This window comes from Pygocentrus nattereri, chromosome 13 (genome assembly GCF_015220715.1).
Source record: "Pygocentrus nattereri isolate fPygNat1 chromosome 13, fPygNat1.pri, whole genome shotgun sequence".
In the NCBI taxonomy this organism is placed as follows: Eukaryota; Metazoa; Chordata; class Actinopteri; order Characiformes; family Serrasalmidae; genus Pygocentrus; species Pygocentrus nattereri.
The window spans coordinates 32,902,616-32,928,165 of NC_051223.1; the positions used below are offsets into that span (position 1 = coordinate 32,902,616).

The 25,550-nt window shown below is 40.5% G+C and overlaps 1 protein-coding gene across 17 annotated transcripts in view; it reads left to right on the forward strand.

The window, feature by feature from the left end:
- ebf3a (EBF transcription factor 3a) overlaps window positions 1–25,550 on the forward strand; it is a 118,369-nt gene that overhangs the window by 55,813 nt on the left and 37,006 nt on the right. For 9 of the 17 annotated variants that reach the window (XM_017701396.2, XM_017701437.2, XM_017701402.2 and 6 more), the window contains exons 8-9: window positions 17,064–17,145; window positions 21,658–21,775. In XM_017701396.2, the coding sequence (XP_017556885.1) occupies window positions 17,064–17,145; window positions 21,658–21,775 (200 nt within the window). Of the gene's footprint in view, window positions 1–17,063; window positions 17,146–21,657; window positions 21,803–25,550 lie in introns of all 17 variants that reach the window. The other 8 variants (XM_037544355.1, XM_017701356.2, XM_017701420.2 and 5 more) reach the window with 1 other exon arrangement.

The window sequence follows — 25,550 nt, forward strand, 5'->3', positions numbered from 1 at the left end:
GTAAGCGTAATGACTATCACACTGAATCTGCTGCCAGAGCTCACACCAGCTTAACATGGGGGGGGGGATTTGCCTCTCTCTCTCCCTCACCCCCCCATCCACCTAGCTCTCGTTTGCTCTCTCTCTCTCTCTCTGCATGCGCCTGAAAGCCTCGGCAGTAATACAGTCGTACACTGTGACTAAATTTTATAGTTCATGAAGCATATTAGCGTCTGACTGTATCTTCGCCCCCTCATTCAAAAAGGCTATTTCAATTTTAGATGCACATTTTTCATGAAGATAAATATGCTACGCGTCATAATTCCCCCTGAAGTAAATATTACAGGAATATTAGGCTGGTACGGCATGCGGGGGTCAGGCCAGAACAAGGAGGGAGGATGACAGTGACACTTTTTTCATTTGTATGGTAAGTGGCGGACCTTGTGGCCTATCAGGTAGCAAATTGAATGTTTAATCTGCGCGCATGCAGATGGGGCTCAGCCTGGGAGGGAGAGACAGGGAGAGAGAGAGGAAGCGAGAGAGAGAGCCATGTCGTGGGGTAAATTGAGAGTTCCTCTGTGGTTAGAAGAATAGCTGACACTTTGTCTGCCGGGGCCAATGCTGAAGCCTCACTGGAGCTTTGTCAAAACACTGGAAAACACAGATGAAAAAAAAAGTGCCAATTTATATTTACTAGCAGATAACCAGCAAAGCAACTGCCTGCTAAATACTGTCTGAACATATTCAGATAGGCCAGCTCAGTGGAACAGAACAGGCTGTTTAAGGGCTAAAAGTAGAATAGAGACTTCTCCGCTCCCAAAGGTGTCACCGTGGCCCTGTATCTCCAGCAGAGCATCTATGGAACTGTGCTATTTCATTTGCAAAGGAAGGTTCTGGGTATCAAATGTTGCTTTTGCATTCGCCTGATACAAGCTTGTCAGCATTTGAGAGTTGCGCTATCAGGCCTGGACGTGTGCATTAGCATGAAATATAAAGCTATATCATATGTTTGGTCCCTGAGGTCATTAGGCGAGGTACATCTTGAGAATATCTGTGTTCAGCTGTGATGTTTTTTGCTGAAACCATCGTTTCTCAGAGTTCACTTACTACCCACCAGGGATGAATACAGGAACATCCACATCAACAAATGCATCCTGTAAAATATCAGGCAAATAATTGGCTTTTTTTTTTGTCATCTCAATGTGAATCATTAGAAAAGAGCCTCCATTACAAGATCCCCGCTTTCTATGTGGCGTGTTAGTATTTTTATTTAACATTAATGTGGTTTTTTCAACTTCTTTCAATGAATGTGGTTGAGATCTCATAGCTGTGAGGGAAGACAAGGCTTATTCCTCTGTTCCCTTTGCCTTCCTCTCATCCCTCCGTCCGACATCCAGGTCTGGGAGAATCGCATGTCAAACGAGGGCATGTTAATTTAGCCAAAGGTTCTGTTGTATATTAATTTAAGTCGCGATTCTCCACCGGCAGAAGATGACACCAGCAGCATTTTGATTAAGGATTTTATACATGAAGAAATTTTCATTATCTTAGCTGCTCGGCGCCAGGCGCTGGATGGGTTGGGGATGGTGACCTGCGCTGAGACGGAGCGAGAGGAGGGATAAATGCTCCTGTATTGAATCTCGCCCCTCACTGGATCCCCACTTACAGCAGCAATTAATGGGGTCTCTCCCTCCGGGGACGCACGAGTCTGCTCACGGTGGAACACTGCCTTTGTACATAGGTAACAAGATTTAGCTCTTTTTCCCCCTCACAGACTCTCTGGTCTCTCGGATAGATCAGTGGGACTTGTCCTGTGTGATTAAAACTCTTGAATGGCTTTAAATAGATGATCAGGACAAGACGGTCTAGTGCCTGTCCACAGAGCGGTTAGGTCAATCATGCTATTTGACCTCTGTAAAGTGTTCTAAATGTAAAGTTTGTGTTGTAATGGCTTTTGGAAAAGTTGAAGTGGCAATTATTTACATGTTTACATGTTGAAGTGTTTCATTTCAACAGTAAGAACATCAGAAAAAAACAAAGAACTAATTACTTACTTACTTACTTAATAGCTAACTAATGGATCATTTTTAATGAGAGCTTACTTAATAATGTTAGTCTGGAACGTTTTAGTAGTCCAATGTACGCTGAAGCTGCTATTTAAAAAAAAAAAAATCAATAAATGCAACAAGTTGGCAAATATGGCAAACCAATCAATCCTGAAGTCAAAAGTAAAAGCAAAATCAATCAAACTGGATTAGGGGATCACATGAGCATAATAATCTTTGCTCTAATGTTTCAGATAAAAAGTGATCTTCTGTTAAAGTTAACCAACCACTTCATATTGTTTCAATACTCCTCTTAATCACTGATGTTTACGCTTGTGAAACAGTCATAGAAGAGCAATCATGTTTAAAGCTTGAGTACATACATTTTTGTTTCAAGCACTCAGAATGAGTTTATTATTGTTTCATAAGAGATGGAATAGCGATAAAGGTTAAAGCCCCCTACTGGTAGGCAGTAGAATAGCCTATTTCTTTTACTCCTGCTGTTCTGGCTTGTGGCTGTAACACCACAAAAAAACATGCTGTGAATGCTTTAATAACCCCCAGGATCATTGCCCCTAAACTCTGCCGGTAGTCTTTGAGCCCCCCTCAAGCATCCCAACCCTGTGTACACTGACACATTTGTGTATGTACGACAGGGCCTACCCAGACCAGCGCTGTCTCTTCTCATGCCTCAACCACTTCCCCGCAAAATCAACCTGACATCTCTCTGTTTCCTCCTTGAAGGAGAGAAAACGGGAGAGATTTTTTTTTGCTTTCTGTAGAGAAAGATGCTTGCATGTCGAGACTGCAAGTGAGAGCATTCTTATTATTTGTAGATAACCCTCTTTGAAAGCTGCAGTTGTCCCAGGCAGTCGAGGCAAAACAGTGGTGTCAGTTTATACAGGAGAAGAGCCATCAGCAGGCAGCTTTGGAAGACACGTCTCCTTTTGCATTTCTCTCACTGTCATGAGCACTTCACTGTACTTCAGGCGACAGATCACACTCTGCTAACATAGGCTTTCTCTCTCCCTCTCTCTCTCTCTCTCTCTCTCTCTGACTGCTTTCACTCTTCTTCTCTGCCTGCCTCTCCCTCTCTCTACCTGTCTCTGACTCATTTTCACTGCCTACTTCAATGAATTACTATGTAATTATTATGTAATTAGTACATAAGTAATTTAGTTATGAATGTGAGGCGTTTCATTTTGGGCTCACATACAGTTTTTTGCAGTTTAAGATAAAACCAAATTCTAACTGGGAAAAGTGCACAAGAAGTGAAGAGGTTTAGGGTTAGCGTTAGGGCTAGGACCAGGGTGAGGGTTGACCTTAGGTTTTAGTTTGAGATTAAGGTTAGGATTAAGATTATAGTCAAGTTTAGAGTTAAAGAAAATTATGCTGAATTCCGTATATATTTAGCTGAATGTAAATCAAAAGTAAATGATGTATCTAAAAAGCATCTAAAGTGGACAATCCAAATACAGTGTTACCCAAAAATATATAACACTGCATGTAGGCTTATAGCTGCACGTTTGAGCAAACCCATTTGTCTGTGCGTCCTGGTGTGTATGGGCCAAGATAAAAAGCTCTCTCCTGACGCATTTTCCCACCACAGTGGAAATCCTCTCTGACTTGGGTGCACAGAGGCCTGCTTGTGTGGCTGTGATGTCATAGCCCTGACCTGCTCCAGGAGCACAAAAGCTAAGGTATCACTGGCTGGCCCCACACAATACCTATTCACGCAGGCCGTCCCGCTTCTGCAAGGCCCGCGAACAATGTTATTTTTTGTTTCAGCATTATAAAGCTGGACTTTTGCAGGAAACCTAACAGACAAAACCTTTATCAGACGATGCTTTGGGCGAGCAGACATTCTAATCCGCTTCCATTAGCCTTTCAGTGTAGCCTGTGTGTGGGTTACTGCTTTTTTCCCCCCCCTCGTTCTCGCTCTTTTGCTTTTTTGGCTGGACAAGGGGAGGCATATTCACAGGGGTCAAAAGGAAAATGTATTCCATTTTAGTCTGCCACATAAGGAAACGACTTGGAAAAAAAAATACATAGAGGGGAGAATTGAAATAATCAGTGTTTTTCAGAACATTGCATTATAATGTCCCTGCCCTTCTGAGTGAAAGATATAAGTGTTGGGAAATAAATGGGAGGATATAAAACAATTAGAGTTGCTGAATGTGGCCAAGGCCTCATTCTTTTGGCTCTCATTGAACTAGATGCATTGAACTGTGATTGAAGCAGAAACAGTGACAATGTTAACCTGAGATATATTTGCTTATTAGGATTCGCTGGATTTCAGTCAACACTATGAAAGCGGCGACGGCCCCCTAGCCTTTCCATGTATAAGCACACTAACTGTGCGCGTATGTGTGTGTGTATGTGTGTGTGTGAATCATTCCAGAGCAGTTTTAGTCCTCATAAAATATTCATTTTGGTTGTGCAGGGCTCTGTAATTGCCATCTCTCAGGCTGAATAATTTATATCGCGCGCAGACTGACAAAGCTCTGCCATACGGCACTAGATGAATCAGAAACAAGGATCTGTGCTGCCAGTCGCATTATTGTTGCACAAAATATGGCGCTCACGTCATCTCTGGACGACACCGCTCCTAATCCAGCTTCTCTTCATTTGTCATTTCTGTCCTCCTCCCTCCATCCGTCTCTCTCTCCCTCCTTTTCTCTCTCAACCTCTCCTTTACGTGTTCTCGTCATGCTCCCTCTTGTTCTTTCACTCTTCACCCCACTCTTAGCCATTGTTTTAGCCTCTCCTTCTCAGTGCCCTCCCTCATGCTTTACAACTGACCCCTTTTGCTCACCATACTGAATCACATGTGCTTTACAATATCTCTATCACTCTCTCTCTCTCTTCTCATATGACTCACTTTGAGACAGTTATTATACATTAGAAATGAATGAAGCAAATATCCAATAAACACCTTTTATGTTTCGCTCTCAAAACACCTCATAAACAAATCTGTATTGTTTTTTTTACCCTTTTTGCTTTGATGAATGGACCAACAGAAATGCAACAAAATTACCTGGATTAAAATCTTTTTGTATTAACTTTGAAACTAAAGAATTTTTTTTTTGCCTTCAGAAGATGGTCAGAAGGTCTTTATATTAGAGCAACAACCAACATAATTAGGGGGTGAGTGACAGTGGACTCAACCAAACATATTATGGTGTAAAAATATGTGGAAACAATAAGATTGAAAATGACAAAAATGTAGAACATATTTATGCCCACATCATGTAATAATAACATGTATTATATTGATAGTTGTCTGTTTCTCATTGTAACTTTTTCTTTACTCTATCACTTTTTAAAACATCATCTAAACAGAACTTATATCGCTGTTATTGGAACAAAACCTTGTATCTCCAAAATTATAACTTTACAAGAGAAGAAAAAAATATATACTTTACTTTTAATGTACATTAGTGAAAACTTTAACTTTGATCCATTTCTTTTGGTCCATTCATCATGAAATTTACACACAATGCAAAGGGCAACAGGCATTTTCAAATAATGGCAAAAACTAAAAAAGGCAAAAGCAGAAATATGAGGTCTTGTTTCCAACAGCAGCAGTGTATATATATATATATATATATATATAAAATCCAGTATCTCTGATCAACCTGTACTCATATAGAAGCCAAATGGTGGCTCAGTCTATATATTTTCTTTGACTATTTATGATGTTTAAATAAATAGCTTTAATACAGTGTTATTAAGATTACTCTCTCTATCCTTGTCTCTCTCTCTCTCTCTCTCTCTCTCTCTCTCTCTCTCTCTCTCTCTCTCTCTCTTTCTCTCACTGCTTGATGTGTGGCAGTAGTGACATGGAGGCATTGCCCTAGTCATTAGGCTGCATAACCTGTGTTAAAACCAATAATTGCCACTCAGAACTGGATCCACATTAATCATTTATAATGTTTTAATACGTTTTTAATCAGCATCTCCCTGACCACACAGCCCAGACATCAGGCAGACCATACATTAGCGTGTTTTTTTGTGTGAGTTGGTGTGTGTGTGTGTGTGTGTGTGTGTGTGTGTGTGCACATAGCCCTGGCCTGATTTGAAATGTATTTTTTTTCCTCCCTCCTTCCTGTCTTTAATTAATAATTAAAGTCGGCAAAGATGACAGTTCCTAATTAGGGCCGTCTTGAAAGAATCTGGGAACGTATGAATTTTAGATGGGAGAAGAGAGAGAGGGAAAGAGAGAAGAGAAGAGAGGAGAGGAGGAGGAGTGGAGGCGAGAGAGAGGTGCGAATGAGTGAAGAGGAATGTAAAGAGAGGGATGGAGAGAGTTAGAGGAGATATGGCAAGGTGAAACAGAGGAAGAGAAATGTTGAGTAAAATAAATACATTTTACCAAGTGGTCTTCTGCTTTGTCTGTGGTGTGGATTGGGTTTGTGTGAGTGTACTGGTATTACATAGAAAAAGAAAGGATAGAAAAAGTAGAAAAGAAAGGAAGATGAGAAGGAAAAAAGAACAAAGTAAAAGTACAAAGCTTTAAAAATACACTGAAGGAAAGTAGAATAAAAAGGTGGGGAAGAAAAGAAAAAGAAATGTTAAAAAAAAAGAAGAACATAAAGCAAAAGCAGAAAAGTGGAGTTGTCCCCAGAATAGGTAGGGTGGCAGTGCGACCACAAAGAAAAAAAATTAATAAAAAATCTAAAATTGGCAGCCATGCTGTATGTTTGCTTTTTTTCTTTCCTTTTTTTTAGCTGTGTCAGCTAAAGGCAACAACACCTCTGGCCATGTGTGGCCGAGTGGTCAGTGCATGAACATCGTCCATCTCTGAGAGAAACTCAAGCTGAACATCAAAGAATGAGAGAGAGAGAGAGAGAGAGAGAGAGAGAGAGAGAGAGAGAGAGAGAGAGAGAGAGAGAGCAAAATAGAGGGGGATGGATTTACAATAGTGATTCTATATAAAAACCTCAGTGCTTGACTGTGCTGCAGATGAGAGAGAGAGAGAGATAGAGAGAGAGAGAGAGAGTGAGAGAGAGAGTGAGAGAGAGAGTGAGAGACCCCCCAGAGTGCAGCAATAAGTCAGCTGGAGAGATCTCCCCACGACTTCTATGATGAAGCAGATACACTCTGATCAGCGCTCAGGTAAACACAGAGAGGAGAGGATGAGTGGAGCAATGGAGAGAGAGAGGAAGAGAGGGATGAGAGTGTGGAGGAGGGGTGACAGAGGGAGAGATTTAATGAGGCCACAGTCTAAGACAAAATGGCTGCTGATTGACAGGACCAGTCACGCGCTGGGGGAATAATGTCAAAGATATGTTCCACATTAGGAACTAGAGAGACAGAAAGAGAGAGAGAGAGAGAGAGAGAGAGAGAGAGCAGGAGGGAAGGAAGATGGATGGAGAGAGAAAAAGAGAGGCAAAGGAGGAACGAATATGGAAAGAGAGGAAGAGACAGAGGAAAATAAGGAGAGAGAGAGAGAGAGAGAGAGAGAGAGAGAGAGAGAGAGAGACAGAGAAAGAGGGAATATTCCAGTCTTCTTCAGGTAAAGGAGTTTTCTGTTTTCTGCCTGAGGGGGGGGGGTAACTTTCTCCACACACACACACACACACACACACACACACACACACCACACACACACACACACACACACACTCATGTTAGCATGTTGTCATTAGTAGCGTCTGCTATTCAACTGCATAGACACACACAGACACAGCAAGAACATCCTTACTGAACATGATTGAACTCATATGGTTTATCCAAACTCTCAGTATCAGCTCTCTGATCTGTAATTAACTCACTACAGTCAGATAACACACACAGTTCTCCAGCACACACATGATCAGCTTACACAGACAAAGAAACCTGAGTCACAACCTCGAATCAGTCTCAGCTTTCTAGGAAAACACACACACACACACACACACACACACACACACACATACACACACCCACCAGTCATGATTTGGAATCACCACATTAACAACTTTTATTGTTTTACATGCAAAGATAAGTAACAGAATATGAGTATAACAGTTTTGTTAGATGTTTGCTCATATTTTGTACATATTACTATTATCAAAAATACTGATTCTGAACACTTTCAAACTTTTGAATACGTATATACAGTCTCTGACAGAATGAAACCTTGTCATCGAGTTTTTCTTTCAGAGTAATTTTTACTTCTTTTGGTCTCTTTAGCGCATAATTTTTGCGATGGGTAACTGGAGTTTTGTGTGTTGTGAAAGTACAGTCAGGTGGTGCACTGTCAAACCCGAATGTGCTGTTTTCTATGTGTGTGTGTGTGTGTGTGTGTTAGTTGGGAACGAGGCCGCGGGTGTGTGTGTTAAAGCCTCCAGCGCCGCCATCGGGAGCTACGCCCTTTTGGGGCTCACGAGAGGGCAAGAGCGTGAAAAGAGGGAGTGAGAAAAAGAGAAAAAGAAAGAAGGAAAAGACGGACAGCTCACAATGGGCCATCTGGATCCTGTAGAGAACGCTCATAGACCCAGCCATGATGTCATGTCACACGTACACACACAGACACACAGGAACACACAAAAACAGAAATACACATGTAGGTACACGCACACAAAAATAGACATAAGCTGAATGAGTGCATAAGCAGTTTAGTGTGTTAAGTCCATTACACACTAAATGTGAAGCAAATAACATGAAAATGTAAAATATTGAGGCGTGAGTTCTTATATCTAATGTTGATTATTGTAAAATAGTGAAAAAGTGCGTCTTCCCTCAGGGTCAATTTTGACTTGCAAGATGCTGCTTGTATCCCTGTACATTTAAAATGGATTTTAAATAAACATTTTTCAGCCCAAAACCTTCTCGAAACTACATCAAGCAGCATATCCATTACCATTCATAACCAAGGAGCTTATAGACACATTAAACTCTTCAGACATCTGGTTCCTATCACCACACTGTCAACAATTCTGGCTCAGTAGTGTTAATTTAGAATGGAGCATTTCACATCAGACCACTCTGAATGATCTTGTTTACATCTTAATCATTTAATTATGCAGATATTTTGAAAAACAGATGAAATTCCTGTTCATTTATCCGCTCACCAGTGTCCTCAAGTTGAGTCAAACCTGTGAAGTAATTTGCTAAAATGTTTAGGTGAGCCCAGTCTTTCTTTACATACAGTCTATATAAGCTTGTTCATGTTTCCTGCAAATTTTACAAAAATAAAATGAAATAATGTCATGTTTTCACCTAAAAATCACAATTGGAGTGTATAATGTTATCAGTTATATATGTGTTCAAATTTATTTATTGACATTCAAATAAATCGAGGGAATAAGCTGTGCTCAGTGTGTAAAGGTCTTTATAGTTGAAAGATGGATGGCTCTAATGGAACACTGGTCACTCAGTCTTCCCTCTCAGACTCCCAACCCTTCTCACTAGCCAATCAGCAGAGAGCAGAAAAGTAGGCTATCTGTCCGTCTGTCTGGCCATTCAGAGCTAACGGTTTAAGGAGACAGGCAGTGTGTCAGCCAATCAGAAGCGAGTGTGAACGGACCCGGCATTTTGGAAATAAAATCTGTATTGACCTGTGTACTGTCTCAGCCCTGGGTCTGGTGTCAGCAGAATGTAGTCATGTTTGGGAAGAGCTCGTTACAGGGGCCTGTGTGTGTGTGTGTGTGTGTGCGGGTGTGTGTGTGTGTGTTTTGTCTGGCTGGCTGGTGTGTGATCGGCTCGAGTTGCTGGATGATCAATACTCTGTACAGATCCACAGCTGTGGCCCCAGCTCTTAACGCCACACCAGCAATTAGTGCCCATACTGACCACTCACACACACACACACACACGCACACACACACACTCACACACACACACACACACACACACACACACCCATCTGCCATTGTATTTCTTTACCTCCTCTTTGCATGCACTCATCTGTCTTGGGAAAAGCCTTAAAAGAAAAGCTGCAGCACTTTTTCCTCCCTCGCTTTTGATACAGCAGGATTACAGACCAGTGCAAATCAATGATTTATCTCACCCTGCGTAGATGGCATTTTTTTCTTTTAACTCCAATAATATTGTAAGTTGATGTTGTTATTCAGCAAATTTAGAAAAAAATACATTTCAATGCATAAATAGCTGATTAAAACATGCTCGGGGGGGTGGTTACACTCTCTGAAAAAAGGTGCTAAACTATCACAAGGGTGGTACACCTCTTGTCACTGGGGTGGTCTCTCACAGATATCTCTTCAGTACCTTTAGTTTGAAAACTTTATTGTACTACATTTCATTATAATTAAGGGCTTTTTATTTTTTTTTTTGTGTGCGTTTTAAAGGATTATGTAAAGATACTCAGATGTACCTCTTCCTCCAGGGAAAAAGATATTTAAGGTACATAGTTGGACAGTTAAAATCTACATTGTACCTTTGAGGGCACATTTGTGTTATTTGTACTGAAAGGAATGAAAAATATATCTTTTTTCAGACAGCTTAGTTTTCATTACAGTCAATACTCATGTTTCTGAAATTTTTACAGGTAAAAGAAAAATCTTTTTCTTAAATTTTAATATACAGTGATGGGTCTATATTTTGTTCTCATGATTTCAAGAAAGAAAGAAAATATGGAAGGAAGAAAGAAAGAAAAAAAACTAAAGAAAGAAAGAAATGTGAAGGAGGGAGCCTGGGAAGAGTAACCTTACCACCAATTATGACAGGGGTCCTCCTTAATCTGTTTGTTTTTATATCTTTTCTTAAGTGAATGGAGGGGGATTAGAGCGAGAGAATGGGAAGAAAAGCGGAGAGAAGTCAGGCGCTCTACTTTGAATAAGGGCAGGAAAATGATCCAGTAATGGTATTGGTTAAGATAAGAGGGGCTTACTATAGAGCTGGTGTGGCTGAAAGTTCTTTCTTTCTGTTTTTTTTCCTTCAATTACTTTGGCCCTGTGAAGCCCAGTCACCTTTCAAACGACAAGACCCACTCCTCTCTGAAGAGTCTCCCCCCACCCCCCACCCCTCTCTCTCTATCTCTCTTTCTCTTTTTCTCTCTCTCGTCTGCCACCTAGGCACTGTCACTAATCACATCATAATGATTCTGCCCCTCTGGTCAGAAAGAGAGAGAGAGAGAGAGAGAGAGAGAGAGAGAGAGAGAGAGGGAGGGAGAGGGCAGTGCGGGAAAAGTTGTATTAATTACCCTGCGCCGGCCGGCTCGATCATTTTATCACTGATTTGTTCTCCCCACAGTTGCAACGAGAGATAAAAGTGGGAGCGAGCGCCTCTGGTAGTCTAGAGAAGACAGAGGGAGGGATAGAGGAGTAGAGTGAGACAAAAAGAGTGAGAGACGTGTAGGGAGGGCCTCAGACGTGAAATTAAACACGTCTGCTCTCTCTTTTTTTACTCTCTGACTAACCAAAATGGCGTCTCCTGTAATTGATAACTGCCTTGTCCAATTATTTTGCACATAACAATACACAGTGGCCCCTCGCTCGCGCTTTAGCCGTGTTGTAATTAGCTATGCTAATATCCCTTTTATTGGCCTTAATATTGCCCAACGCCTCGCTGCCGTCCAAGGGCCACCAGGGCCCCTTGTCCTGTCACGAACGCTGATTATTGAGAAGGATAGCTTTAATCAAACCTAATTGCAGTTAATTTTTCCTTTTTTTTCCTCCTCCCTCGCTTTCTCTCCATTGCCAGCATCTAATGCGGCCGACTCCTTGATATTCCATTAAATTACACTTTAACTGCCTCCTTTGTTTCCGATACTCACACAAGTTCTGTACTGAAAGCCACTTTTGTAAGATGAAGAGAGGGCGAGAGAGAGAGAGAGAGAGAGAGAGAGAGAGAGAAAGAGAGAGAAGAGAGAGAAGAGAAAAGGAAGAGGGAAGGGTAAGGAAAGGAGGGAGAAGAGAAAGAGAGTGAAAGAAAGATAGAGAGAAGGAAAGAGAGAGAAGAGAATGAAAGACAGAGAGAGGAGAGAGAGAGAGAGAGAGAGAGAGAAAGAAAGGGAAAGAAGGAGAGCAATTGTTGCATATTCCAGTCTCATTCAGGTAAAGGAGTAAATTACCGTTTAACTGCCTCCTTTGTTTCTGATACTTGTGCAAGTTCTGCAAGCCATTTTTGAGAGATGAAGAAAGAGAGACTCAGAACAAGAGAGAGAGAGAGAGAGAGAGGGAATGAGAGAGAGAATGAGAATGAGGGAAGCAAGCAACATGGGGTCATAATTGCTCACCCGCTCACAAAGGAGCAATTTCCGGGATCCCCATGTAGAATTGAAATGGCTCCTAATTCGGCTGATATTATGGCAGAGTTGTGGACGGCGGCCCAAGATGATTTTCATTAGATAGCAGAGCAGCTTTGCTTAATCAACTACTGAGAACGAAGCAGACACCAGACAAACACACAGAGCTGTAATGAGGGAGTCATTGTGTGTGTGTGTATGTGTGTGTGTGTGTTTCATTGCACTGGTATAAATATTCATAATATAACAGACTTTTGGTAACAATGCACTCTTAAGTTATTTCACTTGCGTAGAAATCACCTGAGTTTCATGTAAATGTCAGTATTCAGGATTTTTCTGACAGTGACTGTGTTTGTGCAGATGCGTGTGTTGTTTGTGTGTGGAATGTATTTATGGTTTATGAACTGCCTCGGGGTCTTTTTTTCATTCTTTTTTCTTTTTATGACAGTACTTCTTTTCCATGGTGAATGACAAATTTTATCCTTAATTATATTTTTTTCTCTACTATTTGACAAGAACATGAAAGCGAGTGTTTATGTGTTTGTTTTTTATTCATTTTCAGGATACGTTATGATTTTGAAGGCGAACAACTGCATTTTTCAAAGAGCCTTTTTTTTCACAAGAAATGTTTTAAATTAAAGGACACAATCATGTTAATTTTGGTTGCTGAGCTTGTTATTGTTTTTAGAAAATGCATAGAACATACATGTCTACTCTTAGCAAAGAGTTTTCAGCACACAAAAGTCTTCCTTGATCTGTGAAAGCATTTTTAACAGAACCAACAGTTTCTATGTCATACAGAGAAACCATTAACAATACGGAGAACTATCTAAACGTTCAATCGGTTCCTGTCATTGCCTCATAACCATTGCCCCTGCTAAAGAACACATGAAGAACCCCCTTTTGTAGTTCCATGCAAACATGTTGTTGCGATTGGAAGAAAACCTTTAAAATTATAACTTTACCAAAGAAGAAAGAAAAGCTTTCAAAGTGTAAATGAACGTTAATGTAAAAGACTTTGTTCCAAGGACTTTTTGACCATATCTACTTGTCCATGAATTATGGATCACTGACTCCTTGTAAAGGCAGCTTGCATTAACAAATAGTGCTAATGAAACACAAGCATTTGTTTTAACAGTTGTTATATAGGTTTTTTATTATTAGATATAGGTACTTACATATTGTCGATATCAGGACAAAACTTCAAATCTAATACAAAATGTCATTTTTCAGTTTTTGCCGTAATTTGAAAGTACCTGGTGGCCTTTACAGTTTCATGAAGAATGCGCCAAAAGAAATGAGTTGGTTGGGAAAAGGTTCCACTGACTTACACTGAAAGTAATTTTTTTCCTTCTCCTGTAAAGTTCTCATTTTGGAGATTTGAGATATGTGTACCTACACTATATTGTATTAAGCAAACTGTGTGTGTGTGTGTGTATGTTTGTGTGTGTATGTGTGACTGTGTGTAGGGTTGTTTGTTTGCTGTCTGGCAGTGAAAGAGAGAGTGAATGAGGCTCATGTATCAGCTGTGATTTGGCCTGATACCTGCTGTGGAAACATTACAGCTCTATGGGGAAATAAGGACAGGGTCCGAGAATTACAGCCCATAATACTCATCCCTGTGTGTCCAAACACACACTGCCCTTAACACACACACACACACACACACACACACACACACACACACAAATACTGTCACACTGTACACAATTAAAGCTGAAGTGGATGTGTCTTTTACAGCCTCCGAGACGGTCCTACAAGGCCTGCGGATGGCATTATGAACTTTATTTTTCATTGATGATGGCCAACAACGAATTTTTCTGACACCTACCAAGGCCACTTTTTCTCTTTTTTTCTTTTTCATTCTCTTTTAAGCTTCCTTTCTGTCCTCTCTCCATCTTTCTGTCCATTTGTCTCTATCATACATCTCTCTCTCTCTCTCTCTCTCTCTCTCTCTCTCTCTCTCTCTCTCTCTCTCTCTCTCTCCCTCTCTCTCTCACTTTATCTCTTTCTCTCCCTCCCTCTCTCACTCGTTCTGTCAGGACGGAAAGGCCAGAATGTAAACAGATGAGGCTGGGTAGTGTAGAGGTGCTCAGGGTTACGGGTGTCATTTCACATTGTGATTTATGGCTCTGGCCAGGGTCCCGTCGGAGAGCGAGGCGCAGAAAGCTTGTCCTGGACCCCCGCCTGTTTGCCCACAGCCGCTGCGGTACATGTGTTAACGCCGCACGGCTCTGGATGCAATCAGCAATGCATGACACCTTGGCCCGCGTGCAGCAGCTGCGTGCTAACCTGACACTCAGAGAAGCAAATATTTGGGTACATGGACATCCATATATAAGGCTTCAGCTATAGCCATTGCTGGATATTCTTCATGGTGCACTGAAGTAGCATTATTTCAATGCAAGTATGAGTATGTGTGAGGATAAAGCACATTCGAGATGAGGCTTCTGAGCCTGCAAAACTCTTTATTGAAAAAAGCTAAGATGTTTGGTTGAAATAGTGGGTTTTAAACTTTAAGTCAAGACGAAATTTGTGTAATAAGTGTAAGAGGAGATATTTTATTAACATTTTAAGAAAGGTTGTTGTGGAGTACAAAACATCCTTTACATTTTTGCCTTTTTTATTTGATTGTTTGACTTCAAAACAAGCAGAAAAAATCAGAAATGCAAACCTGAATCTGTTGATACAGTAATGTAACATGAATGTGTTGCATAACAACAAAAGAGAAGCTCTAGACTGTTTAGGACTTGAAGAGAGAGAAGAAAGTGTAAACAACTTCTCTCTTCTGTAATCCCTCTCTTCGTGGTTTCTTCTTGGACACCTCTTAAACAGATGAAAAGTGATGAGACCTGAAAGAGGATCATTGGAACAAAAACAAGAGAGACCAGGTGGATCCACTTGTTCTCCACTCATTCGTTCACACAGGCATTAGGTTTAGGTGTTTGAGTGTATGGGTGTGTGTCCATGTGTTCGTGTGTGTTGGTGCCCAGAGGGACCCGCCCTGACTCTCACACACACATGACATTTGCAGAGCAGATTAGGTGGGTTGTAATTTGTGCTGTAATTGCTGGCCGCTGCTGGCCTTGCTCTAATTGTGTGATGGAGCTGGAAGTTTTAGCTCTCACCTTGTTAAGTGCTCGAGCGTCTCCCGATGATGAGGGGGGCTCAGGTGCACTCGTTTTGCTTTGCTTTAATTACAGGGTGGAGCTCCAGAAGAGAAAGAAGAGAAGGGAGGGAGAGAAAGAGACAGAGAGAGAGAGAGAGAGAGAAAGAGATCGAGGGGGGCAAAATATCTGCCTACTTCCTGTTAGTGTGGACAGATGGGTTCTAAAGGGAATTGTGGGATTTGTATGCATCAGACGGACAGACAGACCGTTCTGAGAGACATCCATGGGGAGGCTTCTGAACAAAACACTGATCATCATTACTGTGTGTGTGAGAGAGAAAGAGCGTGAGTGTGTGTGTTGGTTTTTTGTACATTTTCAGGACAAAAATATCTTCACTTGATGGAAATCATACAAAGCCAGGGCCACCAAAGCAGCCCTGACCTTGTAAAGGTTTTTTTTATATATAAACACACCTGTGTTTTTTTAATGTGTTTGTGTTTTTTAATGGTTAAACAATTTTTGGTCAGGATTAAGGCCAGGGTTAGTTTTAGGTTTCATTTTTGAGATTCAGAATATTTTGGAAAATTCATCAAGACAAATCGATGTCTTGGAAGTTCATGTAAGAAGATTGTTTCTGAATGATTTTAGACCATTTATCATGATCCATTCATCATGAAATTTTAACACCACGTAAAGGCTAATGGAAGTTTTCAAGTCATGCCAAAAAAAGTAAAAATGAAAATTGAGATGTGAAGTTTCGTTTCGTGACAGCAATAATACACGGAAAACCATTTAGAAACACTTAGAAATGCTTGATATACACTTTGATATGAAAATATATAAGCTCCATTACATTATTGTGTTATTTTATAATATATGTGTCGTCAGAACAAACCTCCTATCTCCAAAATGAGAACCTCACAGGAGAAGGAAAAAACTTTTTTTAATGTAGGTCAAAGGAACCAAACTTTTTTCCAAGTGATTTGGACCATTTATTTTGGTCCATTTATCATGAAACTTTAACATAAGGTAAAGGACAACACGCATTTTCAAATTATGTCAAAAACTTAAAAAAGGACAAAAATGGAGATTTTGTTATGGTTATGTTCCAACAGCAGTAATATGTACTTCCATATGTATAAAAAATGCATATGGAACATGTGGTAGATATTGGAACCAAACCTCAAATCTCCAAATGGTACTTTTTCATTTAAAACATTTTGTTTTAAATGATTTTGGACCATTTCTATTGGTCCATTCAACAGTATTTTCAAATTCAGATGCTTCAATATATAATATGTATGTAATGGATTATTAGTACATTTATGTAAATAAAGGACATAATATTGTAAAAGATACCTTATATATGTATTACACAGTGTGTATTGCTTTGTGTCCTGAAATTGTATCAAAACTAGCGTATGTGTGTTTGTTTGCGAATGTACAGACTCAGCCTGTCAGCTTGAGGCTTAAGTGTTTAAGTGTTGGTGCCGGTGGTTTTATGACTCACAGCTTTACAACTTGTGCAGTTGTTTTTCTTTTTTACAAATTGTAGAGTCTTTCCCCTCAGCTGGGAAGGAGTCCATGTTTATACTCTATGCCATTGATCTGTCCTGTGTGAGTTTGATTGAGTTTGTAACCGTGTGTTTGTGTGTGTTTGTGTGCGTATGTGTGTCTGCGCTCAATTTGTAATTGATTGTCTAACGTGGAGTTTTTCCCTTCTGTGATCTCTTACAGATTCTTTTTGAAATTCTTCCTCAAGTGCAATCAAAACTGCCTGAAGAATGCAGGCAACCCACGAGACATGCGCCGGTTCCAGGTCAGTATTTCTAACTCATATGTACAGAGCTCATTCTGAAGTAAAGCTGGGCTGCAGCACTCTGTATTATGGTATTGTAAAGCAGGTGGATGGGAAGATATAGAGTGGGAGAGTTCCTCTCTTGGGAAAAAATGGGGAAAAAAACTGATTCACCTGCTGTAGCATCTTGCTTCACTGCTCTAAATACACTCAGAGCTATTACCAATGGCCATACAAATCACTGCACACTGTGTTTCCCCACCACATTTCACACTTTATAAAACATCTTTTAGATACACTTGCATTCATAGTCCAAACACAATTTCTAGTCAATAAACATAAATAAACGGTATTAAATTATTATAACCTTTCACTCCCTCACAGTCACTCCCACATACATTATTACATAAATATTATATTACCAAATCATATATAGAACTCAATTAAAATCAATGATCAATCCAAAGTAATGATACAAAAGTAACACCTATATTTAGCACCTGGCTGTGATTTTTCATGGGTAACTCAGTGGTAAACATACAGGGCCAGTTACTTTGCTTCCCTTCTAGGTTCTATATCTAGGTACACTTGGGATATATAGACATACACCAGAGAGAAGTGCCTTGAACGGGCATCTGTGGTGGACTTTTCATTTTTCATGTGGTGGAGGGTCAGTGGATGATATTGATCCATGCGTCCAGAGCAGAAGGTCAGAGCTGAAGTGAGAGGAAGTGTCCTTTCTGTCTCCACAGCGACTAAAAGAAACATCCGTCACCACTGATGTGCCACTGCACAATGGAGCCAGTGGGTCTCCCTCTCTTTCTCTCTCTCTTTCTCTCCCCCTCTCCTTCTCTCTCTAATCTCCTCTCCTCCCTGAAGGTTTAAGTGGTCTTAACAGAACGTCAGAGCCCTCAGCAGTGTTTCCTCAGGAGCTGCCTCAGCACCTCCAGCTCAGAGAGAGCAGAGGGGACCCATACTTATGGCCTTTGTAAACCCAGAGAGCGACTCAGAGAATGTCACCTTCTGTCTAAGCACATTACTCCAGCGTGGCTCTTACTTATAGTCAGTTTAAATAGACTGCAGGGATTTTGATTTTTGAATTTGTGAACCAGGTTGATAAAAGCAACAGTCTCTCCTTGATGGCTCTCTCTCTCAGGCCACTTACTGGCAGGACCCCTAACTGATTTTTTTTTTTCCTAAACGCAGAGTTAATATTTCAAATACTTGAAAAAGAAGCACCTTTTTATTTTTCATTCAAGAGGAGATGACATTGTCTGAGATTTGAGGTTTTTCACAACAGTGATAATATAAAACACATGTAGTTTAGAAATATGACAGCACTGACTGAGTATTAAAATGTAATGCCAAATGCAAAAATGGTTCTTTTTTGTATTTTTTTTTCACAAATCATAATTTACATCCCTGCCTGATATTAATTAACACCATCTTATGTCAGAATTAGTTCTACTTGCAGGAGAATGTTTTTTCTTTAGCCTTGGTAATTTTATTTGACTCTCAGATCCAACTTGAACATGAACGCTCACAAAACCAGACCAACAGAAGTTTGGATGTTTTCTATACCCCTAGCAGAGAGAGAGAGAGAGAGAGAGAGAGAGAGAGAGAGGAGGGGGGGGGCTGTAAAAGCTGAGCTGTCTGTGCCAGTGTGGTTCTGTCTCTTATCCTGAAGGCTCCGTGTTTAACTAAATGCCATCTCCAGAATAAATTTCACACGTGTTTCTGTCCAGCGAGATCCCGTGGCAAGGTCATGCTTTCAGTGTTCCTCTCTTCCCCTCTCCTGCTCCTCTCTTCCTCATCCCTCGCTCCAGCAGCCGGGGGCCAGAGCACGGCCTATCCATCATACTTACAGAGGGAGAAAGGGGGAGCAAGAGAGAGAGAGAGAGAGAGAGAGAGAGAGAGAGTTAGCTATGGATCTCTAGTGTCAGGCTAGCTTTACTTTCTCTTGTTCTCTCTCTCTCTCTCTTATTCTCTTCTCTCTCTCATTCTTTCCTTCTTTTTATCTCTCTTTTCTCTTTCCTTATCTCTTTCTGTCTTTCTCTCCCCATTCACCCCCTCCTTTCCATCTCCATTCAAATGCTAAACGTCCCGTCCTCAGATCACTCTTAAGTGCTTCTGTATGAGCCCGGATTGTGTGGTAAACAGATAAACACAGAAAAGTGCTTGCTAATTCAAACCTTGCTAATTCGCTAAAGCGCTTCTTTTCTTTCTTTTTTCAATAGGCCCCCTCCACTCCACCCCACCCACCAATGCCCATCTCCTCACTGCTCTGACTCTCACTGCCGCTAATGAGAGAAAACAGCTAATCAATATATCAATAGATCAATGCAGATGGGCTAGCATTAGTCACAGTGCTGCAGGCGGCGTTTTGAGAGACTGTTAACGGCTGAAAGAGCAGACGAGTGCCTCTTCTCTTTTCTCTCTGTTCACCTAAGTGCCAGATTAATGCTTAATTGGCCCCAGGCTTTGTAAAAAGGTCCAGAATTGCAGCCTGTGTTTGAGCGACAGGTATTTGATAGACCCTCACGTGTAGTTCTTTATCTAAAGCACACACACTCATGACTGCCCGAGTGTACCCTTCAACGGCAAGGAAAAAAATGCTCTTCTCCTTAACAGAGGTTAATTGTAGCTCTGTAACAAGAAATTGAATCTGCTTTATATAGCTTGATTGCATTGAATCTCCTCTTTTTGACATATGGACCCACCGCAGTTGGGCTCCAGGAATAGACAACGTTAAACATTGTTCAGCTTCATTAAGAGGCTGTGACATTCTGTGAGGTGGGTGAGGGGGGGTGGTAGTTCAGCACTCCATTTTTTGAAAATAATGAAATATGAAATGATGGATGTGTCCTATGGGCATGTAATGATAGCCTGCAATGTTTATTAACTTCTCTCAACTGCTGCCATTGCAAAATTCTCCATCACAATCATTGTCTTCTGAAGTGCAAATCTGATAAAAGAAAATGGGTCCCCTAACTTGTTATATACCCTTAAAACTAAGGGTGCCTTACATCGGCATAGAGGCTGTTTGGACCTTTTAAAGGTTGTTTTTTCAATGGCATCACATGTTTATGATGATTATTTGAAAGTGGTTTTTTGTTGTTGTCGAAACAAAACCTCATATCTCCAAAATAATAACTTTACAGGCGAAGGAAAAAAGCACACTTTTCAATGGAACCAGGTGTTTTTTTGTCATTTTTGGGTCATTTCTTTGGTCCATTTGTCATGAAATATGAAATAAATACAATGTAAAGGGCAACAGGCTTTTTCAAATGTGTCAAACACTGACAAACAACAAAAAATGAGATATAAGGTTTAGCGATGAAGATTTGTGAAAAATAAAAAAAAAAATACACAGGATAAGATACAACAGGATGAAGGATAGTCTAGAAAAGGTCATTAGCACTGAAAGACCAAATTGTGTTGATCTAATTTTTTATTCATGTGGAAATTACACACATGTTTGAATGAAGTCAGTTCAATGTGCCACTTTTTTTCCAATGTAGATCCTAACATAGGGTACCATTTTCACTGGCGCAGTCTAATTTATTGTCTTAATGAGCTAAACGAAAGGAAAAGGCATATCACTCAACTTTTTTTTTCATCTTTTCTCTGGCTCTAGTCCCTCTGTGAAAATGAATAGCAGCTTTGGGGGTCTCACTGCAGTTCCCAGTGTCCACAACATATGTATGTGCTCACTTTTGTTGTGTGTAAGGTGTGGAGCGCTGCCACGCTTTACAGTACTCAAAATAAAGCTCATATAGTGCAGTGAACAATGGGGGAAAAGTCAAACAAACAGAGCCATAAAAAACTGCGTGTGTATGTGTTTTTGTGTGTGAGTGTTTGTTTATATACTTGAATATATGTGCCCAAAAAACCCTGCTGATCAGAAGAATAACATAGCATGGACTCATCTGCTAACTGGGCCACACACACACACACACACACACACACACACACACACACACAGATCTCACCCTAATGTTGAGTCTGCCACTATAAGTGGAACAGCCTTTGTTATGTTGTGTTGCGCACAAACAAGGCTACAACAAAGAGAGAAAGAGCGTCTGATAGCAAGCCTTGGGACAGGCCTGCTGTTCTCTCCAGCTCTAAATTACTCTGAATGACTTCTGTTTAGCGCCTCAAGAACACATATGTATGCACAAACACAATCTTTTAAACCATATACTTTTAAAAACATACGTTTAAATCTAAAGGCCTGTATGTGGCCCTAAACTTCAATTTGCTCTCTATACTCTGTAATTACACTGTAGTTACATAGGCCATGTCCAGTAATTCATAGTAATTAATGAATAATAACAACAACAGGCATGCAGTATGAAGTGTCTGCAAGGGTCTGTATGTGGGTCACATTTCAGCTCCTCACTCTTACAACTATACAACTCACATAACAATTACTGAATTACTGAGTAATAATCCATTTTAAGGTTAATAACTGAGTAATAAGCCTGCAGTTCAATAATTTAATGACATGCTGCCTTTTGACTCTCTTTTCAGGTCGTTATATCGACAACAGTTAACGTGGACGGTCACGTGTTGGCCGTTTCGGACAACATGTTCGTCCACAACAACTCCAAACACGGCCGCAGGGCTCGCCGTCTTGACCCCTCTGAAGGTACGGCCCCTCCTTATCTGGAAAATGGTAGGCACATTTTACATGAAATTATTATTTGCAGCATCTCTCCCACTTCTTTCTTCTCTCTCTGTCTTTCTCCTTCCCTCTTCTTCTTCCGTTTGGCCACCTCTACATCGTCCTCTTTCATCTGTAGTGGAGTATCTAGTGTAGTGTCGAGGTGAATGAAGACTAGTTTAGGTGTTAGTCAGCTTTAGTGCTCACAGTGTCTTCCTGCCTTTCTTTCTCCTTCACACACCATTTCACTTGTAGAGCACATGGGTTAGTTTTCATTCCCCTATGTTGCTACCTGCTTCTTCCACCATTCAATATTATTATTATTATTATTATTATTATTATTATTATTATTATTATTATTATTATTATTATTATTATTATGTGATGATTCTCACTTGCCATGAATGATGTTGGGCCACATTTTATTTGGTCTTTTTTGCAACAAAAGGTCAAACAAAAGCTGTGTGTAGCTGTGTTTCCAAATTTAGTGGTGCAATTTATTATCAGACTTTTATTATTTATTGTAGAGACAATATATGTGATCCGATCTACCTGGCGTTTTGTGTAAAATGTCATTAATGTCACAACAGTTCCTCAAAATTTCAATGTTTCAAAATGAACAAATCAATAGAAATAGTCCAAAATTTCTTAATGATAGTAGCACTATTTGGATGGTCCACTGTAGATGCCATGTAGCTGCACAGTCTATCTTTAACAAACATTCAACTAAATATTAAACGCAAGTGAACTTGAATTTGTGTGTGAAAGGTTCAACGAAATCTAACCCTAACCTTAATGTTGTTGATACTGAACTGAGTATCACCAGAAAGTTTGTTAATAGCATAAGTATCTGTAGATCATCTATAAGGGACCAGTCAAATAAAGTGTGACCGAAATTATTATCTTACCTTTCATTAAAGTCAGTTCACTTCTTTACCATTATCATGTAAAAGTAGCATTTCTGAAATATGAGGTTTTGTTATGACAGTGATGATGTACATGTATGTGTGGTCAGAAGACGTTGAAACACTGACAATGTATCAGTTAGTGCTGCTAAGAGTTGTTTTCGCTAGTCACTGTAAGCCTGAGGCAGCTAGACTGCATTAGCTATCTCTGGGCAAAGAACTCATACAAACAACTCAATGTTACGGGCTGCACATGTTTAAAAACATAACATTTGTACTTTCTTTGTTTTAATCAAGCAGTAATTACCATATCAACTAACCCAGTAATGTATAATGAAGCAACCAAAAGGATATTAATCCCCTCACTCTAGCGAGGCAGAGAACGCTAAGTTATTTGTTTTTAGGGTCTCTTTTTTGTTCTTTTATTAATGACAGGGGCAGAATGAAAATAAAGTAATTGAGCATGTGTGCCCTGAGCGCTGGAGCCATTTGGCCCCCATGACGTGTTGTTTGTCTCTTCTGTGCTGGTTTGATGGTAGGTGTGTTTTGCTTAGCAACCGCCTTTAATTAGGAGAGCAATTAAGAAGGTTCAGGCCTCTCCCCTCGCCTCACTACATCCCGGGGGAGAGAGAGAAAGAGAGAGAGAGAGAGAGAGAGAGAGAGGCCCAGCCCTTACACCGCTGGGGCTACCAGTCTTCAAAGGCCAATTTGCAGCGCTCTCTTTACTGCACTTCTAGAACCCTCAATTTATCAACCTCTATCTATCTAATATCTGTTTATTTCATGACAAATTAATTTCAATTACTGTATTTTTTGTGTCAAGGAAGTCATTATGACCTAAAAACAGGACTCATTTCACCCAATTTGAGTCACTTTTATCTCAGGCATTTCTTTTCTCTAAACCTGTCTGCCCCATACCCCAACCTGTCGTGCGCCATAGTGATGTTTTGACAAGTCTTTAAAAAAAATTCCCAACAGTTTTAAAAGCTCGCCTCCTCCTTAAAACACCCACACACACTGTCACACACACCCCGCTTTCTTTCGCACCACTTAGCTACCTGGGGTTTCAGCCGCCCCAGACGTCAAATTTGGACTGAGCAGATATTGCCACTAGCCTCCTAATAAGGGGCTTTAAGAGCGGACTGGGAACAGTTACCACGGAGGAGAGGAAAAAAGATCCGACTTTGGACTTATGACTGTCATTCAGCATGAGCCTTCACTTTTAGCTTAACTCTGTAATTACCAGCACTAATTTCACTGAAATATTACACTGGCATCTCCGACTACTCAACTCTTATCTACGACTTTTGATGCCTGCTTTATTGGCAAGGCTAGTTTTCAACAAGAAATGAATCACAAGATGCAAAGTGATAACACCCACCTCTTTTCTCTCTGATATGAGTATGGAAGTGTGTGTGTGTGTGTGTGTGTGTGTAGGATGTGTACAGTCATGAACTGTACTGACATCCATATACGCACTCAGGTTCAGCGCTATAGAAGACAGGGTGTTTGAGATTAGAAGCACATTTCCGAAAGTGATAAGCACTAGGAGAGAGAGCAAGTGAGTGAGAGAGAGACAGAGAGAGAGAGAGAGAGAGAGAGAGAGAGAGAGAGAGAGATGCTCTGTGTATCAGACACTCTCTCCTCTTCCCCGAACACTCTTATCTAATCATCTAATATGGGCTAATGTTCTCAGACAGTGAATTTACTCTGGCTTCTGATCTTCAAGTAAAAGTAATTCCCCTACTGCTGCCCCTGTGGACTGTACTGCTCAGCTAACCATGCTAACCTCTTACATACAGCTGCTCACAGCAACCTGTCCTATAAGGAGAGAAAGAGCACCTCATATTTGGAGGGGTTCTTGGATAAGAACCACCTTGATATACCCCCACTATGTGTATGGCGTCATATTAAAATGTCCAGTACTGTGCAAAAGTCCAAGGCATCTGAGAAAACAATATGTAAAGCTATTTATCTAACTTCTTATATAAAGCTGCTCGCTGTTATTCATCACTAATGTTAGAAAACATACAAATAAATTAACAGTACATTGTAATTGGACATGTGTACACTTATTAGCTTAAACAGTTCCAATGCTCTACTTGAGAAAGTCCAGTAAGTACAGCTACCATCCAATATCCTGTTTATCTAGTCAGTCCTTCATCAAACTAAATCAGGTGCTGCTGATGAAATTTAACGTATGAACTCAATGGCTGGAGTACGTTCTTCAAAATGTATTATTGTAACTAATATATTAATAACTTTTTAAAAATGATACATTTAGCTGTATTTACATGTATTTATTCTAATGTCATGATGTATTGTTATTGTGGTAAAATCGCACTTAACCCTAAGATACATAGTTTTAAACAATGAAAAGCCTTTAGCATTATAGATTTGTATAGAAAGAGATGCAACCAATAAACCTAGAAAGAACAGTAAATAGTGAAACAGAGAGGAGAAAAGGTGAAAGAGAGAGAGACAGAAAGAGAGATGACATTAAATAAGAGAGTGAACTCTCTCTCCCTCTCTTTCTCTCTATCTTTCTCTCCTCTGTGTGTGGAAGGCCTGCAGCTTCAGCTCCATTTGCATACCAAGTGGCGGTAATGTTGTTAGGTTTATGCAATAAAGACAAGCGGATCGCGTCTGCAGGGCTGTAGCCTGTTAAAGGGGCCAGATGGGCAACACACACACACACACACACACACACACACACACACACGAGCGAGGTACAGCTCTAATCCCATCAGCGCCGGGATCAGCCTGCCATCTGGCCGTCCCCGCCACTATCGCGCCGCGTTTGTGCCGCCGGCCCAACAAAGAGAGGCAGCAGCAGGCAGGATGGGACCTGTTCG